This window comes from Bolinopsis microptera, chromosome 4 (genome assembly GCF_026151205.1).
Source record: "Bolinopsis microptera isolate Bmic1 chromosome 4, MBARI_Bmic_1.0, whole genome shotgun sequence".
Lineage (NCBI taxonomy): Eukaryota > Metazoa > Ctenophora > Tentaculata > Lobata > Bolinopsidae > Bolinopsis > Bolinopsis microptera.
In genome coordinates, this window is record NC_087075.1 from 352,446 (window position 1) to 372,981 (window position 20,536).

The following is a 20,536-nucleotide window of genomic DNA, read 5'->3' on the forward strand; positions in this document are numbered from 1 at the left end:
AGAGACATGTTCGATTCTGCAAATGGAGAAGAATATTCAACTCAAGGACAGAAAGAAAACGCAATCAGCGAAGAGAAGTGAAAAAATAACTTGCAATTTAAAAAGAAGAATTTTAACCTTGTAAGGTATAATCAGTTACAATGACAATAAATAGTACTGCGCCCTTTTTATTTGTCAATATACGAGGGTACGACCCAATCTAATAACCCTTGAAACGAATAATGAATTAATCCTGAGGAAGAAAAAAATATTCAAGGATACTACAGTCAAATCTCAGGGGAAACGAAAAGTGCCCAGTATTGAGAGGTTCTCCATCCTCTCAAATACCTGTAAAGTGTCTCATATTATACAGTATAGTATTATAGTAGTAGTAGCAGTAGTAGTAGTTGTTGTATTACATGTAAAGTGTATTATATACTATCAGTTTGCTGCTTTAACTTAAGGATCTGAGAAGCAGACCACTGGTCCCTACCGTTCCTGGCCTGTTACCTTAGTCTTATCTTTAGTAAACAGATTTATTAACCTGGTTGCTTTCCCGACCCAGTTCTTGATTTCACTTGCTTGAAACTTGGTATTTTGGTCCCGCAACCTTGGCTGACTAATGCAACAGTAATGATGTTTGATGGCACCAGTAAAACTAGCGAAGTGAAAGAATCCCATTGAGGGTTTATATGATCTAGTTTAGTTAGATATATAGTTTCATAGTGTTACAAAGTTCACATCATCGAACTATCATTTAATAGGGTTTTTAATATTGTACCAATATCCTCAACTTCAAATGAACACAAGAAATGTTTAAAATAAATATGACTGTGATCCGCGGTGATTATTGTTTTCAACAATTACAATTGTAATTCAAAAATTCTAATTTGTAACTCTTTAAATCTTGTATACCATTAGGATCTTATGTATGCACGAATTGTGATAGAATACAGCTCGATATGGGCTCAACCACCAAATGCGATATCAGCTATGATAAATCACATTCCTTGCACGACACGAGCTAATTAACAAACAGTTTGGCTATTTTGGGGAAAGGAAGCTGCCCGGTATATCGAGGTACGATATATAATAGAGGTTTGACTGTAGTCTGTACTAAGTAATGTACTATACTTAATTAATAACATACTATAACTATTAGTTGTAGTATGTAGTACGTACTACGTATCTACAATTACAGATTATAAGTAAACAATAATTTCGTCTGTTTTCGCTAGATTTCATCCACAAACTTAACATTACATTAAACTGCATTATGTCATGAGCTGAATTTGTACTTGTATAAGACATGAGTATAGTTAACTTTCAGCTTCATATTATATCCTACACAGATGAAAGTTACATCAAGTCAATATTATATCGAAATCCATTTTAATCACGAGTGGTTCCGTGGATCTTAAGCATTATAATATGTGCTATGAAGTATGTGTGGTTCCGTGGATCTTAAGCATTATAATATGTGCTATGAAGTATGTGTGGTTCCGTGGATCTTAAGCATTATAATATGTGCTATGAAGTGAACTGATCAGAACATGCAGCAAACGGGCACAATTCTGGGGGGGGGGGGGCCAATTCTTCTCATTTCTTTAATCTTTAGTCGTTGCTTACCCTGCTTACTGCTTACTGCTTACTGCTTAGTGCTTACTGCTTACTGCTTAGTGCCAAGTGCTTAGGCTTATAAACACCTCCGGGTTAGAATAATCAATTCTGATAAACACGTGACTAACTACTGCGATGTGCATCACGTGACCTATGTCACGTGACCTATGACTTAACGTAAGAACTATGAATATACTTGATCTACGCGTACGTATTAGTTGAATTGCAGGCGCTGCCAAAGCTCCAGCACACTGCTTACATTACTTGGGCGAGTTCCAGAACTTGTATTTACGGTTACATTTGTGCGGTAAATTTTGTCGTAGCAATTGCACTGTTTGATATGAGCCATGTATTATAGTCGTCTAGTTTGATGAACTTCATGACACGATATCAACTCCACCTTTTTTCGCTTGCCAGACTAAACTCGACGCCCCTTATTGATATTGATTCAACGTTTGGACTGAGGCACTATGTATAAATAGAGGCACTATGTATAAATAGAACGCCAATTTCAACTGTCATAACACTTTAGTTCTATTTATCTAGTAGTATTTATAGTATATATATATAGTATAATATCTAGTAGTATAATATACTATATATATATAGTATAATATCTAGTAGTATAATATACTATAACATACTATATTATCTAGTAGTATATATATAATATATATAGTATAATATCTAGTAGTATAATATACTCCTAATTCCATTTCATATTTTCCATACTGATCTCATATAGCTACAATGAACGATAAAATAAATATTAAAACGAATTAGCCCTAGCAATTAGCAATACTTCGGAGGAGTTTATAACACAAAACGCCGGCACGCTTAAGGTTATATTAAAATAACCCTCGTGCTAAAGTACGTTGGCGTTATTTTCAAAATAATACCTTGTGCTTCGCACTCGAAATTATTCTCAACTTTCCGCGCGTCGAGGAATATAACCCCTGTACGACTGTTATGTGTGTTATAATCAAATTTGCAAGATTATCATTTCAAGCTTTCACAATCAACAAAATGTTTCAGCTAGCTGTATGCTGTACTAATAGAATGAGAAGTTTGATACATTTAGTGTTTACCATGGCCATATACACTGCGCCCGATTATAATTAATTTAATTTGCTGTCAAAAATGTTCGTGTGACGGACAGATGGAAGGAAGGAAGGAAGAACAGACGACATTTTTCGATCCACAGAGAATGATCTCCGAAATCCCTCTTTTTCACTATTGTCTATCCATAACTATCATTTACTTTTTTGCTTCACAAAATTGGTGGATGAAAAAAAATCCGAACAGAACAGAAGAGAAATAAGTCTTAGATGTTATCTATAACCAAGTTGAAAAGCAATAAGTTGGAGCGTTAGCTTAACAATCTTCATTTGTCAAGCCAGACTAAATTTCATTAGTTCGAACCTGCTCTATAAAGGATAAACAATCAACTAATTAGATAAGAACTATTAAAGGTGTTCAGCGCGTTTACAGTAATTTCAGGCAACTAATTTTCATGGTTAATTGTTTAATTGTTAGCTGTTGTAGTCTAGTTGACTACTTTGCAGAAAAACAAATGTGTATTGTGTAACTGCAACGTGTATTACCTTATTTCCGATAATTTGTGCGAATGTAGTTTCAGCTATCTCCTCACTCGTCATGTAAACAGCTGAATGTAATCATATCACGTGACATATCCGGCAACAAAACAAGCCGATGACGATATTTCCATGCTTTTCGAAAGCTTCAGAGCAAAATCGTCTTTTAATACGTATACGGGACAGAAAGAATTTTTTTTTTTTTTTTTTTTTTATCTCAACACTTATTTTACTTCGGACATTCCAACAGCCACATTGTTACACAAGTGTGTAACCAGCCAATTACAGGAAGCCGAAGGATTCAATTATACATTAGGCCAGTGACGGTTAAGGTAGTGTGTACCATACTTTCTTCGCCCGAGACTTTGCTGCAATGGGCAGCTCCTCATTTAACCCTCACACCCGATTTCTCGAGTATTTGGCTGAGTGGACCGGGGGGCTGCATAGACCACTCAGGATCCTTAGCTGAGCGTCGACGACGCTCACCCCACGGCTAGTGACAGAGTCGGGAATCGAACCTGGTACCTCAAGCAATACCAGGCGGATTAACCAACTGAGCCACTAAGCCGTTAAATTATTATTCGGAGAAGGATAGAATTGTATAGGAGACTCAAAAGGGACCAACAAATTCATAAATAAACTTTTAGATATGAAATATAGCTCCAACAAATTGCTTAATGGAGAAGATATCGAAGTGGCTGACAAATTCAAGAAGATAAAAACCATTTACTCTTATTTTGAAAATTAAATTAAAAATATTTTCTTGAAGAGCAAGGTACCAAAGACTCTACATCGAATCGGAATGCAAAGTGTAGACTTGATCAGTTTACAGAAGTCCCCTTATCAGAACTCAGAACTTTTATTAAGAGCTTTCCTAATATATAATAGTTTTACTAATAATAAGTCAAGTCTATTTGATGTCATTCCAGTGTGCCTCTTTAAGAACTGCTTACCCGAGCTTCTGAGCTTCTCCAATCATCCAATACATTGTGAATGAATCATTAAGAGTCGGAATTCGGAAGGTTAGGCATGGACTCAAGAAACCAAAGGGTTTTGTGTCTATACAATGGAAGTTGCGAAGAAATGGACAATATTAACATGACTAGTGGGGGCTGAATAGTGGCTAACGAAATAAAACGATATCGTGTGAAGAATCTCACAGCAAGGTGAAATAAAACAACTGGAATTGGACAATAGCAATAATACAATTACAACGGTTCAGTGCTTTATCAGTTACAATCAGTTGTAGTAGTATGTAGACTCTGCAGTATTAAGCAATACTACTTTAACTCTAACGACTAGTGTTACACATTTATACTATGAGACAGAGTAGTGGAGTACTACTAACTCTAACGACTAGTGTTACACATTTATACTATAAGACAGAGTAGCAGAGTACTCACAATGACAATTAGAAACTCAGTTAACAGAGGCGTGAGCTATTTAGCACGTGACACCCCCCCCCCCCCCCCCCCTATTTAGCACTGCTACTCAAGTTCCTATATCTTTAGTTCTCACTATCCAAGTTTTACACTGTGATGTCATCAACAGAGCAACAATTAAAACAAAGCCCCCCCCCCCCCCTGGCCCCCAACAAACACCAAACCTCACATTCTGAGTTTAGCTCATCAAACACTAAACTTAAGTCGTCGAAACCGCAGATATTCAAAAGAGCACCAGAGATGAAAACAGAGAGGTGAAACCACATTAGTTGAAGATAAGACAGAGTATCACAAGCAGGGCAAATACTTGATAAGACAGAGTAGCACAAGCAGGGCAAATACTTGATAAGACAGAGTAGCACAAGCAGGGCAAATACTTGATAAGACAGAGTATCACAAGCAGGGCAAATACTTGATAATACAGAGTAGCACAAGCAGGGCAAATACTTGATAAGACAGAGTATCACAAGCAGGGCAAATACTTGATAATACAGAGTAGCACAAGCAGGGCAAATACTTGATAAGACAGAGTAGCACAAGCAGGGCAAATACTTGATAATACAGAGTAGCACAAGCAGGGCAAATACTTGATAATACAGAGTAGCACAAGCAGGGCAAATACTTGATAATACAGTGTAGCACAAGCAGGGCAAAAACTTGATAATACAGAGTAGCACAAGCAGGGCAAATACTTGATAAGACAGAGTAGCACAAGCAGGGCAAATACTTGATAATACAGAGTAGCACTAGCAGTGCAAATACTTGATAATACAGAGTAGCACAAGCAGGGCAAATACTTGATAATACAGAGTAGCACAAGCAGGGCAAATACTTGATAATACAGAGTAGCACAAGCAGGGCAAATACTTGATAAGACAGAGTAGCACAAGCAGGGCAAATACTTGATAAGACAGAGTAGCACAAGCAGGGCAAATACTTGATGATACAGAGTAGCACAAGCAGCGCAAATACTTGATAATACAGAGTAGCACAAGCAGGGAAAATACTTGATAATACAGAGTAGCACAAGCAGGGCAAATACTTGATAAGACAGAGTAGCACAAGCAGGGCAAATACTTGATAAGACAGAGTAGCACAAGCAGGGCAAATACTTGATAAGACAGAGTATCACAAGCAGGGCAAATACTTGATAATACAGAGTAGCACAAGCAGGGCAAATACTTGATAATACAGAGTAGCACAAGCAGGGCAAATACTTGATAAGACAGAGTAGCACAAGCAGGGCAAATACTTGATAAGACAGAGTAGCACAAGCAGGGCAAATACTTGATAAGACAGAGTAGCACAAGCAGGGCAAATACTTGATAATACAGAGTAGCACAAGCAGGGCAAATACTTGATAAGACAGAGTAGCACAAGCAGGGCAAATACTTGATAATACAGAGTAGCACAAGCAGGGCAAATACTTGATAATACAGAGTAGCACAAGCAGGGCAAATACTTGATAAGACAGAGTAGCACAAGCAGGGCAAATACTTGATAAGACAGAGTAGCACAAGCAGGGCAAATACTTGATAAGACAGAGTAGCACAAGCAGGGCAAATACTTGATAATACAGAGTAGCACAAGCAGGGCAAATACTTGATAAGACAGAGTAGCACAAGCAGGGCAAATACTTGATAATACAGAGTAGCACAAGCAGGGCAAATACTTGATAAGACAGAGTAGCACAAGCAGGGCAAATACTTGATAAGACAGAGTAGCACAAGCAGGGCAAATACTTGATAAGACAGAGTAGCACAAGCAGGGCAAATACTTGATAAGACAGAGTAGCACAAGCAGGGCAAATACTTGATAAGACAGAGTAGCACAAGCAGGGCAAATACTTGATAAGACAGAGTAGCACAAGCAGGGCAAATACTTGATAAGACAGAGTATCACAAGCAGGGCAAATACTTGATAAGACAGAGTAGCACAAGCAGGGCAAATACTTGATAAGACAGAGTAGCACAAGCAGGGCAAATACTTGATAAGACAGAGTAGCACAAGCAGGGCAAATACTTGATAAGACAGAGTAGCACAAGCAGGGCAAATACTTGATAAGACAGAGTAGCACAAGCAGGGCAAATACTTGATAAGACAGAGTATCACAAGCAGGGCAAATACTTGATAAGACAGAGTAGCACAAGCAGGGCAAATACTTGATAAGACAGAGTAGCACAAGCAGGGCAAATACTTGAAAATACAGCAATCAAGTGAAGTGTGCTGTTGAAAAGTTGTCAGGTATATTATCCAATATCTGTCAGGTATATTATCCAAATTCCTTTGAGCTATTGAACAGGTACTACGTGAGTAACTTGACGTAGAGCTATGTGTACATGAGATACCACGCCAAATACTGTACTGATAAATTAGTTGGAACTCAATTTGTCTGCACGATCTAACTCAGTTTACTGTAAACCAGATAAGAACTTAATAGAATTAAATAATTATAACAATTAATTAATGGGAATTAATCAATTAGTTAGAGCTACATTATATATATATAATATATATAAACAAAAGCTCTAAGAAACAGATAGTAAACGAAAGTAAACATTTCTGTCCCCTAATCTTTCTGAAACAAAAGTCATGCAATTTGCATACTTCTCCATTAACACTATTCTGAGCAATTAACGTTAAATAGTTCAAATCACATAAATTATTCAACGATAATTTTCGAACACTAAGGTCTTGTAGAATCAGCGAGAAAAGGTTTGACTGCGGTCTTCCACGCCGCCCTGGGGGGAGGGGGGGGCCATATTAAAGTATATTAAAATGTAGGATTTTTCCCGATTTTGACCCGGGGATATACTTTAATATACTTTAATATACCTACAATATACTTTAATATATCCCTATCTCTAATTAATTAGAGCTACATATATGACTAATTAATTAGAGCTACATATATGAGTAATTAATTAGAGCTACATATATGAGTAATTAATTAGAGCTACATATATGAGTAATTAATTAGAGCTACATATATGACTAATTAATTAGAGCTACATATATGAGTAATTAATTAGAGCTACATATATATGAGTAATTAATTAGAGCTACATTTTTGACTCATTACACTGGCTATGAGAGTTAAAGCTGGGGAGGCAGTGGTAAAGTGTCACATCAACTAACTAAGTTACAGTATGATACAATGTATAAGACCCGTTAAAACTAATATATTTTACTAAAACAAATAAGACATCATTACATGTGAACTAATGAACGAATTGATATATACATGAAATATATATGCATGAAATATAAGGACAATTAGTAGCTTAGTAGTGAAGATAAAGGAAAGAAGCGACTGCAGCACTAGTCCACTCAAGCACTGCTGTCTGCACGATATAATACATTGAATAGTGTGCATACTGGCGATACTGCATACATGATAGAAATTCACATTGTGAAATTCTGAGGGTTTCTGAGAACGAGGCACCGACTAAATATTATTTTTGGAACAAACATTATCGTTTCTCTTTGTAAAAAGTTAAGATTCACGGTGTCAAAATGTAAGAAGCAAAAGCTGGGTAAAACTAATTGTCCACCATGTACACATGTACGACAAATCAAGTAAAACATAAAATTAACTATCTGTGTGAAGAGTGGTGATTCTAGAATCGTATCCTGTTACTTTCTTCATTACATATGTTATTATATCTACCTGTTATTTATATAATGTTTTAAATAACACATCAGAGTAAACATAACAGCTATCCCCTGAAATGGTTATTCCTCATGTTGCATATCACTATAGCAACAAGTGTGTCAATATTATAGCACCAAAGTGTATAATAACCTCACCTGGTCTTGCGGGGTGGTTGTGTATAACCTCACCTGGTCTTGCGGGGTGGTTGTGTATAACCTCACCTGGTCTTGCGGGGTGGTTGTGTATAACCTCACCTGGTCTTGCGGGGTGGTTGTGTATAACCTCACCTGGTCTTGCGGGGTGGGTGGTTGCGCTGCTCGCAGTGATTTGGGAACAGTGGGTGGAGGTTCTGAGGCCTCGCCATTGTCATTATCCGGACCTATCTTTGGGAAGTTGGGCATGTTTTCTGGAGGATGTCTTCTTCTTTAGGTTAGAGTTAGAGTACTGCTTCAGCCATTTCCTTAGATAGTAAAGTTTTAAAAACTGCATGCTCCGTAATTTTCTAATTGTACGTATTAATTATTATGAAGGTTAATTGGAGAATTCGGTTTTTTTGAGTATCAGTATTTTTTATTTATATCATACATAACGCCGGCATGCACAGGGATTATATTTCAACTTTTCCCGTGACACGCGGGAAAAGTTGAAAATAATTTCGAGTGCTTTAGCACGAGGGGTTATTTTAATATAACCTTGAGCGTGCCGGCGTGTTATAAACTCCTCCGGGATGCTGCTAAGTGCTAGGGCTAATTCGTTTTTATATTTACCTTTAATTTTAGCTAAATGAGATCAGTATGGAAAATACAAAATGGAATTGGGGCGTATATTAGGGTGGGCGACAATTGACCCCCCGACAATTGACCCCCCGACAATTGACCCCCCGACAATTGACCCCCCGACAATTGACCCCCCGACAATTAAACCCCCGACAATTGATCCCCCGACAATTGACCCCCCGACAATTGACCCCCCGAAAATATAATTTAATACAATTAACCCTGACCCTGACCCTGACCCTGACCCTGACCCTGACCCTGACCCTGACCCTGACCCTGACCCTGACCCTGACCCTGACCCTGACCCTGACCCTGACCCTGACCCTGACCCTGACCCTGACCCTGACCCTGACCCTGACCCTGACCCTGACCCTGACCCTGACCCTGACCCTGACCCTGACCCTGACCCTGACCCTGACCCTGACCCTGACCCTGACCCTGACCCTGACCCTGACCCTGACCCTGACCCTGACCCTGACCCTGACCCTGAATTGGGGCGTATATTATATTACTAGATGAATAAAACGGATGATGATTAATCACTCTACACTCGACCGTCACGTGACTTTTTTAACCCGTTCTCTAGCTGGCCCTGAATGACTATTCGAAACTCGTACCCCCCAATCTGAGCAATGATTTAGCACGCTCGGAATAAAACTAAGGTACTACGACCGTTGAAATCGGCTCTATTTTTAAATGGTTCCTCAATCCGAACGTTAAATGAATAAGGTGCGTCTAGTTAAGCCTGGTAAGCGAAAAAAGAGTCGATAAAGTTCATTCATAAAGACTTACTGCCGAATAGCAATGTTTCCATTTAAGAAAGAAGATTTAATTCCATATCAGACACCAATAATAACAACTTTATTCAATAAAACATAACCAAAACCGAACAAATTACAGAAAATAATTCAAAAAATTGGCATTCGAGTTCAGATTAAAATGACAAATAAAATTAAGGATCATGATCATGACTTTATCCTACACTATCTCTTTCTTCGAGACTGCACTAATTGAAAACCGTCCTCATCAATGATAGGTTCTTGTTTTTGTTTAACAGAATCATGTGATTCAGTGCTTTGTTCTTGAATAGACGTTTCACAGATCATTTCTGACAAGGCTGCTCCTTCTTCCACTTCAACTGTCCTATCCTCGCCCATCACCGATTTCTTCAAGGCTTCCGAGACCGAGGGAAAATGTTTCGTTGTAACTTGGTTTAATGTTTCAGTTTGAAGTTCATTAAGACTAGTCACAATAGCCTTAGCAAGGTCTTTAAAAGAACCGTCCTCGTCGAGAAAATTGAAATCGTGATAAGCTGAGGATTCTAGAAGTTCTTCAATATCAAGTTGATCAGATCCCTGCAAACAAAGATCCTTCAAATCTTCTGTTAATGCTGAAAACTTTTCCTCAGAATTACCCTCTACAAAACCATGTTGAATTGCAAGTCTCAGAGACGTCCAGCTCTCCAAAGCACTTTTGACGATCAAATCTACGTGGACAGGATCGTGTTTAATGCTCATTGGACCCTGAGGTAGGTAAAAAAGTCAGTCTCAACTACAGTTATTCACGATTTAGAATTAGCGGTTGAGATCTCTGATAATACAACATGCCCACTCCTACAAGGGCTGGGGTGGGGCCACCCGGAAAAATTTGAACCCCAGAAGTCCCCATGGTCGCCTGGTGACTGGACTGTGTTTATGACTGCAGTCTGTACGGGGGGGGGGGGGGGGGATCATTATGGTCAGAATCGTACGTGACGTGACGTTGGGTGGGTGGGTCATATTTTCTTCCAAAACGCAGTTAGTACTTGTGTACTAAGTGGTGGGTCTGCTGCTCATTTCCCAGAAAAACAGTTAGTACATGGTACTAAAGGGGATGTCCAATCCCAAAAAAACCCATTTTACCTCAAATTTCAATCTTGGGAATAGGCTTTTGAGGTTTTTTTGAAAAAAATTTTGTTGTAACTTTTTATCTAATTCGACTACATTGAAAACAAAACCCCTACTTTTTGAATTTTTAAAATCTAATCTGAGAATGAAGTATAAAGAAATCTTTAATAAGCACTGTATAGTTTAAGATATTTATAGCTTATTATAACCATTGATACAAAGGCCATAATCTTTCGCCAGCTCTCTAATATCCACCATGAAGCTGCATTTTATATCCTTGAACTACACAATATAAACTAAAGCATGTTTTAGTGTAGACTTTTTGTCACAACAATACCCTTTTTTTCCCAGAAAAAAAATCAAACAATATACACACAATATAGCATTGACCCTATATAAAAATTCAATATGAAATTCAATAAAAAATCTTAGTAAATTTTATAAAAACCCTTTAAGTAGTAGAAGTAGCCAGTTCAATTTGTTGGCTCTAAATTTATATATCTAGTTCTGATATTTTAACAGCGCTACCACTTTTTATCCCTCTTTCTCCTCTAAGAGCTATAATTGTTGTTCTCAATAAGTCAAATCTTATTCTTTTCCTGATAAATGTCATTGCCTCACTGTATCTTTGTCCTGATTTTCTAGACATTCTATCAGCTAACTTTTTGAAAAAAGTATTTACTTCTCTTCCCATTCCACCTGTTGTTGATAGGACTATTGGTGTAAATGTTCCATGTTCTACTTCAACAATCCTTTTGTTGTACATGTTTTTCTTCTGTCTCTCATGGCTAGTGTACATACTCATTGGAGATCCAAGAGCCTTATTGGAAGGAGCTTGAGCATGAAATACTCTTACATCTAAAAATGCCCTTTCCAATGGGTTCCATATACTCCTAGCACTAACATCTAACCTAGCACCATCTGCTTTGTTGGCCCCTGCAGGAAGTTCTCTCCCATTGACAGGGATAAGGAGAGGTTCAGTGGTAACGTCTTTACAGCCAGCAGTTTCTAAGAGCTCTGCTAACACATGTCTCAATGAATTGTGGCGAAGAGATACATACCCACCCCTTTTGCATATTAATGAGTGGTTTATTGAGTTGTCACTTCCACATACACATTTTCTTGCAGCATCTTTTATTCCAAAGTTGTACCTAAGGGCTAGGGCGTCATTGAATTCTTGCTTGTTGAGACAGAATCCAAATGATTTGAGCGGGAGTGATGACAGCCAGGAACTTGCCCCTTTCTCTGATGTAAGATCTAATTGCAATTTTTGGGTTTCATTCAGGTCTTTTTTAACCTCATCTTTTCTCTCCTTGAAAAACTCAATCCTTGATTTTCTGATTTGGGCATTGATCTCTACAAGTTTTTCCTGATCATCATAAAAATCTGGGTGTTGATTGTATATTGCTTCTGTAAGATCTGATGTTACTTGGCAGGAATACTTGTACTCTAGGTCGGACATCAAACTTAGGTCATACATACCTAGACCTCCTTCTTTGACTGGTAATGCAAAGAGTTTTCTGCTGGTTTGGTCGGTTCCAAAAGACCTATCCAATATTGCTGGTATAGAGGATTCTTGAATTTTGTATTCTAGTCTCCTAAGGTATTGACTGATGCCAGGTGTTGTTCGACATACATAATTCCATCTTTTAGATAACCCATAGTTGAATGCAGAATACGCTGCTTGAGTCTCCCTTTTAGCAGTGTCTGCCAGATCTTCAATATCGTTGATCCATTCATCAACTTTTCTATCTGGACACGTTCATTTGAGTTTGAGGATATTGGTAAACAAAAATGATAGCGTTTTCGACGATAGTGGCTTAATTTTGACATCTATCAACCTAGCACGTTCAGAAGTTCTGAACATTAGCCACGTAACCCATACTCCCATATGCACTGCTCAGAAAGAAAATCTATTGTTGTTAGGCATTATAATGGTTCAAATGTCACATTTTGTGTGACTTGGTTAACTGCAGTTGTCTAAATATCATTCCTTGGTCTGAAATATAGTAGATTAGGTCAATCTAACAATTATGATACAACATTGGTTAAAGGGCACGGATCGAACGGTTACAAGGCAATATTTGGGTAACTTTGTCACACTCAGAATACCATAGGTCTCTATTCTACTGTGAGGTGTCCTCAAAAACCTTTTAACTCATTATTTGATGGTTGATCTACCAATCATAGCCCTAAAATATGTTGTTTCGAATAGTTAGCTAATACAGGTACTTGGTTATTGGGAAATGAGGTTAATTCTGTCACAATATATGGAATTTTAAATTTTGGGCGAATTATTTATATCTGATTTTGGTTTGAAAGGCGGGAAAACTTTACATGATGACAATGTAGTTGATGCAAGTTAAGATCAGTTGATGTTTACATTGTCACAAAAAATGATACGAAATCGTAAATAGGTTAAAAATAATGATTATAGAATGAAATAGTCTCTTATAATAACTCTTATAATAACTGATGTGACAAAGTAAACATGTCTTGCCCCTATTTTGAAGATCTATATATTCTATGACTCTATTAGAATTCAACATTCTTTCAGAAAGAAATCGGTTACAGAATATTGTCCAGAACATCAGAGCTCAAGTTTAACAATTTTAGATTAATTTGTCAAAGACACTGAAAATGTGACAAAATTAACTTTCCCTGCCCCAACAATAATAATAATAATAAATTAATGTTATTTTTATACAGCACCAAAAGGTTAAATAATTTAAATTTAACCCTTATGCTCAGCTGTAAATGATACTTAAGTTAACGAGAGTGTGCATCTTTGCCTTAGGTGAAACAAGAAACTGTTCAGAAAACAGACGTTAAAAACTGTTAATAAAATCGTGACTAAATAAGGCAGATGCACCTAACAAGCAGGCTTAGCAGGTTTTCTAACATAGGACTTGAGGAAAGGATGATGACTGCAAGAAATCACATTATGAAACTCATCAGCCTATCAAATGTAAAAATCAGGATAATAAAAATGAAATTCCCTAAAATATTAAAAATTCTATAAAAATTCTATAGAAATTCTATAGACTCCAAATATACAAACAATCTGAATACTCCAATATACAATAAAAATTGATTGAAAGAGATTACTGCAGAACAGTAACTGACGATAAAAATTATATCTGAAGATCCAATACAGTCATACCAAACAATCTGGGCAACATAAAAGTAGAGACGGTGAAATAAAGAGAGGAAAAAAATGCTCTAGTACTTGAGACAAAATACAAAGAATAAGGTAGCTTTCTCCCGGGTGCCAACCCAAAAAATGTTGGTGTCCCAGGATAGAGCCTCCTCTTCTGACCTACAATACAATTTTGTTGGCAGACACAATGAAACGCAAAAAAGATTATTATCTTAAATGTTGCCCAAAAATCCTTGAAAATTAAAAGCCTAAAATAATTTAATTTAAAGCGTAAAAATGACCTGCTATAGATGTAAATTGTTTTTTAAAACCTTCTATAATGGATAAGTTACTCAGTACAAATCAAAGGACTTTCTAAACAGGTGAGCTTTAAGTTTTCCCTTAAAGTCCTTGATGTTTACACATTTCCTGATTTCTTGAGGAAGATTGTTCCATAATCTTGGAGCAGATGAAGAGAAGGCTCTGGGTGGACTGTTTATGGGGCAATGAAGAGACACATCTCTGCCACCACTGGAATTGTACTTGACAAGGTTTGACAGGTATGAAGGTGCTAGCCCATGGAGCAGTTTGAAAGTTAGCAGGAGTATTTTAAATTCAATACGTTCTTGTACCTTGAGCCAATGAAGTTCTTTTAAGTAGGGCTCAACTTCTTCTCTCCTCTTTAGACCTTTAACTAAGCGGCATGCTCTGTTTTGCAGAGATTGTAGCTGTTTCAAAACAGAATGATTCGTTCCAAAGTAAAGTACATTGCAGTAGTCAAGGGAACTAATAACAAGAGATTGTACGATGATTTGCATTTGGGCTTCAGAGAGGAATGGTTTCATCTTTGCAATGTTTCGCATCTTGTGGCAGTTTGCAGCTTTGAGCTTCTTTATTTGAGGATTTAGAGACAGTGAGGAATCCAATGTAAAGCCAAGGTTTTTAGTAACATTAACGAGTCTTATACAGACAGAAGATTTAAGGAAGACACCACCAATTTCTAATTCCGACAATAAACGTTTTGAACCAAAAACTATAATCTCCGTTTTTGTAGGATTCAGTAGAAGGAAGTGATCCGTCATCCAGCTCTCAATTTCTTGAAAGCAGGAAGGCAGGTCTTCGCTAAGGACCTCATATTCTGTAGCAGACGAAAATGACTTGTAAATCTGATGATCATCAGCATAGCCATGGATCAGAAATTGCTTTGATTTTACAGAAGAATAAATGGAGCGGATGTAGATATTGAACAACACAGGGCCAAGGACTGAGCCCTGTGGGACACCAAACTTTATAACAATTTCTTCAGATTCTAGGTCACCGATCTTGACTTTTTGACAACGGCCACGGATGAAGCTGGTGAACCATTTTAGGGCAGTTCCCTCAATCCCAATCTCATACTTCAATATGTTGATTAATTTGCTGTGATCAACAGTGTCGAATGCAGCACTCAGGTCTAAAAGCATTACAACTGTAGCTGTGTTTTCATTGCTGGCTATAAGGAGGTCATTGACTATGGTAATGAGGAGTGTCTCTGTGCTATGATGCTTTTTGTAACCAGACTGGTGGTCAATGTTGAGATTATTCTTGGTTAGATGTTCATTAAGGCATTTTAATACAAAGCGCTCAATGAGTTTACCGATGAATGTAAGATTAGAGATGGGCCTATAATTCTTTAAGTTCTCAGTGTCTAGGGAATCACCTTTGATAAGAGGAGTGAGATGTGCTAGCTTGATTCCCTCCATACTCCCGGTTGAAAGGGAAACGTTGATAATATCACAAAGGGTAGGAAGGATTAGCTCAAGGTGCTCTGACAGGAGTTCTTTAGGTAGTGGATCAATCGATGAGGTTTTGATGCCAGATTCTTTGATCATTTCTCTAACTTCAAAAATAGTAGCTTTTCTAAATTCAGATAATGCCTGGCCATTAAAGTTTGGAGAGCTATTAGTCACAGTAGTGTTGGGAAATGACGCACGGATTTTCTCAATTTTTTCAGTAAAATAATGGTTAAAGTCATTTACAGTTTCCTGAAGATTTTCTGAAGATGGTAATGTGAGGTTCTTTTCTTTATCCAGGAAAGTGTCTACAAATTTGTAGAGGCTCTTTTGTGAATGTTTGTATTTTTGGAAAGTATTAGAGAAAAACAGCTTTTTCTTTTTGTCAGCTAGCTCTGAACAGTGCTCTCGCAAATGAACGAAGATAGAATGATCAATGTCAAGACTTGACTTTTTCCAGGCTGTCTCTGCTTTCCTTCTTTCGGCTCTTGCAACTTTGTATTCACCATCAAACCAGGGGGCTGTGGGAATATCTTTGATGGTTTTGGAATATTCTGGAGCATGTAAATTGAGAATATGTTGACACCCATTATCAAATTGAGTCACAACATCACAGAAGCTCTTTCCTTCAAAAACCAACTCAGATAGAGCAACAGATAAATCACCTTTAAATTGTTCCTGATCTATGTCTCTGATCTTTCTAAAGCGTATGACTTTTTCACATTTGTCAATGTCAGGAGGCTTATGAAGCTGAAATACAATTGGATAATGGTCACAGGATGGAAAGCTTTTGGCCATGTTTTGCATCACCTCAACGGAATTTTGATCTACTACTTTGTGTGAAGCAATGACAGGATCAAGAATGTGACCTTTTTTATGTGTTGGTGAGAAGACAAGTTGATGAAGCCCAAAAGATGATAGTATGGTGCTCCACTCACTCACATGAGCAGAGATTCTATCTAGGTGCATATTAACATCCCCACATAACAAGAAATGCTTGTATTTAGAAAATGCATCAGTCAAGAAATCTTCAAAATCAGAAAGGAACTTTCCCAAGGACCCAGGTGGACGGTAGATACAAGAGCAGAATACGACAGACCCATCAACCAGTTTCAGTTTTGCATTAATTGCCTCAAATGAACCGTCATTGTTGGCAAAAACTTTGATTAGACGAACACATGATTTGTAGATTATGGCAACACCTCCACCTGATTTGTCTTTGCGATGCATTTGGTAAAGTTTATAGCCATGGTTTTTTATTTGTGCAGTGGTATTATTGTTCTCATCAGTTAGCCATGTTTCAGTGACAAAGAAAATAGAGATATTATTATCTTCTAAAAAGTTCATAACATGGTCAACTTTGTTATTAAGAGAGCGAACATTCCAGCTTGCACATCTCATGCTTAGGTTCTTAACTCCAGTCTTGTTCTTCACCAGTTTTTTTGGGTGTAATATGAGATTGATTGCTTAAGCTTGTGCTGTTCAGAGATATACGCTGGGCATGATCTGTCTGTGGCTGAGTGAGTGTATTGCTCATCAGTTCTCTTAGAATTTTTACAGTTTACACAGGAGGGATGGAATGAATTTGTGTCTTTATTTGTACATGAGTTAGTTTCATGATCTTCAGTACAATGAGCACAGACATGGTTAGATGCTTTGCATTGGGCTGAGTAATGACCAAACTTTTGGCATTTATTACATCGTTTGATGTAAAAGTGATCATATACCTTGCAGCGGTACAGTCCTATTGATAGGAAATTGTCACGATTTTCTATCAACTTCCGTATGGCATTGCTCACTCGAACAGAAGCTTGGAACAGTGGTTTCTCTGTTTGATGATTTCTTTGTTTGCGCACTGAGAGTACAGAGAATGTCTCACCAGAATCAATGAGGGACTTGATGTCAGGGTAAAGTTTCATAATGGTTTCAAAGAGATCATCAGGTGTGATTTCATCTCTAATCCCTGAGATGGATATCGTAGGCAATTTGTTTATAGGTTGCTTGAGAGCAGAATGGGGAAATTTTTTGGAGATAGAATTAACTAGCTTTGTTCGATCAGCTTGACTAGATGTAGTGATAACTGTCTCACCTTTCTTGTTTTCGAAGGTATTATCTACAAAAATGTTATTTTCTGTGATAATAGTTTTTAGGTCAGATAATGGAACTTTTTCTCCTGCATCAGAGACTATTACTGAAGCTGGGTGTCTCAGTTTTTCTACTCTGTTGCTGTCACACCAGGGATTTTCAATGACGCTACTGTGGACGCCATGTTCAGGGATACTATTAACTGGAGGGAGGGTCGGTGATGTAGAACTGTTTTCTGCTGCCATACTTAACCCATGAAAAGTGGCAGGATTTAACAAGAGATTTTTTATGGTGACTATGTCAGCATCTAGTTTTGACATTTTGGTTTCAAGGGTGTGCACATGGGTTTTTAAATCAGCAGCGTTTCTCAGGTTTTCTAATGTAACACAAGAGTCACAATGGAAGAGGAAATTTCCAAAACGTTTACTTTTCTGTTTTGATTCAGTGTTAGCATTGAAAGATTTCAGTAAGGACGGAGAGCATACATTATCAGTAAAGTTAACACGTCTATTGTCCTTCATTTCATAACAAGTAGCGTGAAAATTGCTCTTACATTCATAACAACATACCACTTCTCCTTTAGTATCGGACGAGCAGTTTCTGCAGATTCCATCAGCAGCTAACATACGTAGATCGTTCACAACAATACAAGGGGGCTGGGGGCTGGCACTATCATCATTGTCATTATCATTACCATTGTTATCATGTTGCCCCTGTAAGACATTATTTGAGGAGTCCAGCCCCCCTGAGCTTTGATCGGAGTCTACCATTCTTTTGGTAAGATGGAGACAGATGAAAAATCTTGTAAGATATGTAACTCAGGAGTTTCGGGGTCCTCAAATTATTTGTTATATAGTAGTGTTGAAAGTATTAAAACAATATCAAGATAGTGTGTTAAAATGGACATAGGATGCTTAATTGACTATATTAATCGATCCAAACTACGAAAAAGATCTGTTATTCTGATGACGATTACCTAACTGATGTGACAAAGTTAACATGTCTTGCCTCTATTTTGAAGATCTATAACTCTATTAGAATTCAACATTCTTTCAGAAACGATTGGTAGAATATTGTCTAGAACATCAGAGCTCAAGTTTAACAATTTTAGATTAATTTGTCAAAGACGCTGAAAATGTGACAAAATTAACTTTCCCTGCCCCAACAATATCAAGATAGTGTGTTAAAATTGGCATAGGATGCTTTATTGCCTATATTAATCAATCCAAACTACGAAAAAGATCTGTTAATCTGATGACGATTACAATAACTGATGTGACAAAGTAAACATGTCTTGCCCCTATTTTGAAGAGCTATACCTCTATTAGAATACTATGTAACTTTATCATCAATGAACTAGTTATTTTGCCAGCAAGGAGCTAACAGAGTTATAATATTTTTTTTGTGACGAAATTACCCTATTTTTGACCATGGTGCAGTAGTTTAATTGTGACACTGTTAACATATTACCACCCGATAATGATTTATGTGACTGGTGCGTGGTACAAGCAGTGTTGTTTGATCCATAGTATGTAATATAAGGGGTTTAAGCTGGTATATCATTATTTGTTTAATTTCACACATGTTCAGATATCATCAAGATTATGTGACAAAGTAAACTTGTTTGTGCCTTCTGTGTTTTAATTCCTTACGACTATATGATATAATAACAATTCCTAGCACTTCCAGGCCATCAAATAAACGTACACTACTCAGTTTTGCTTATCAGGGTGCCCTAAACATTCTTCACATGTTTTCTTAAATGTGTGACAGAGTAAACCTGAGTGCACCATCTAACGAAAAAAGTCGTCAAATATGTAGGTAATGGTCATATTTACCCATCCAATCAACTGGACACTCAAAAATGTTGTCAAAAACGGCAGCAAGGGGTCCATATTTACTCCGTCACATGTTTATATTGTGACAATGTAACCATTTCCGTGCCGGCCGTATTTAAGCGATATCTTATCACCTGATTAAGATATCGTTAAGTGACAAAGTTAGCCTAGAGGATGAGACGATTATCTTAACCATCAAGGGTTTGTGTAATTTCATAGTGTGACAAAGTCACCTACACTGTGCCTTTTAATAGGGTCACTTATATTTACCAATATCCTCAATCTCAAATGAACGTGTCCATCTACGAACGATTTTGTCCCCTCCTCAGTTCCAATGAATGATCCAAGATATCTGTGCCCAACCTCTGATACCTGTATATTGGGAAACATTCTTTCAGCTCTCTCTTTGCAATGTGGTTTAACAATGAGCCATGTTTTGGCTGCCTTAGCCAAACAGTGGCCCGGTTTCATTAAGTTTATCCCACCATCTAAGAACATCAACCAGTTTGCCTCCACCTGCTGCATCATTTGCATACCATACCTGTTTCACTTTGCTCGCATCAGGTGTTGATTGTGCAAAAGTTTGAACTAGTTAATATTTAAATTCAATTAAAATCAGTTGCTCTCAGGCGCGTGCTAAATCACTTTACAGTCGATCTTCGAGATTGTTCTAAAAGGCCCCCAACAGTTGTAATCAACTTCAATCGATGTATTTTCGGACGCTGATTTCGAATTTCCACCCATGACAT

The 20,536-nt window shown here is 37.5% G+C and overlaps 2 protein-coding genes across 3 annotated transcripts in view; both read right to left on the minus strand.

The window, feature by feature from the left end:
• The window catches only part of LOC134814324 (S-adenosylhomocysteine hydrolase-like protein 1), a 44,096-nt gene extending 25,281 nt beyond the window's left edge, over nt 1–18,815 (minus strand). Inside the window, exons 1-2 of the mRNA XM_063822420.1 lie at nt 18,783–18,815; nt 8,579–8,749 (exon numbers count right to left, since the gene is read on the minus strand). Of these exons, the coding sequence (XP_063678490.1) occupies nt 8,579–8,692 (114 nt within the window). The 5' untranslated portion in view covers nt 8,693–8,749; nt 18,783–18,815. The remainder of the gene's footprint in view (nt 1–8,578; nt 8,750–18,782) is intronic.
• The window catches only part of LOC134814109 (glyceraldehyde-3-phosphate dehydrogenase-like), a 91,982-nt gene that overhangs the window by 63,529 nt on the left and 7,917 nt on the right, over nt 1–20,536 (minus strand). Inside the window, exon 1 of one of the 2 annotated variants that reach the window (XM_063822144.1) lies at nt 18,785–18,816. The exons of the other annotated variant lie outside the window; for it this stretch is intronic. The gene's annotated coding sequence lies outside the window, so the exon portion shown is untranslated. Of the gene's footprint in view, nt 1–18,784; nt 18,817–20,536 lie in introns of those variants that run through there. 2 annotated transcript variants of the gene reach the window in all.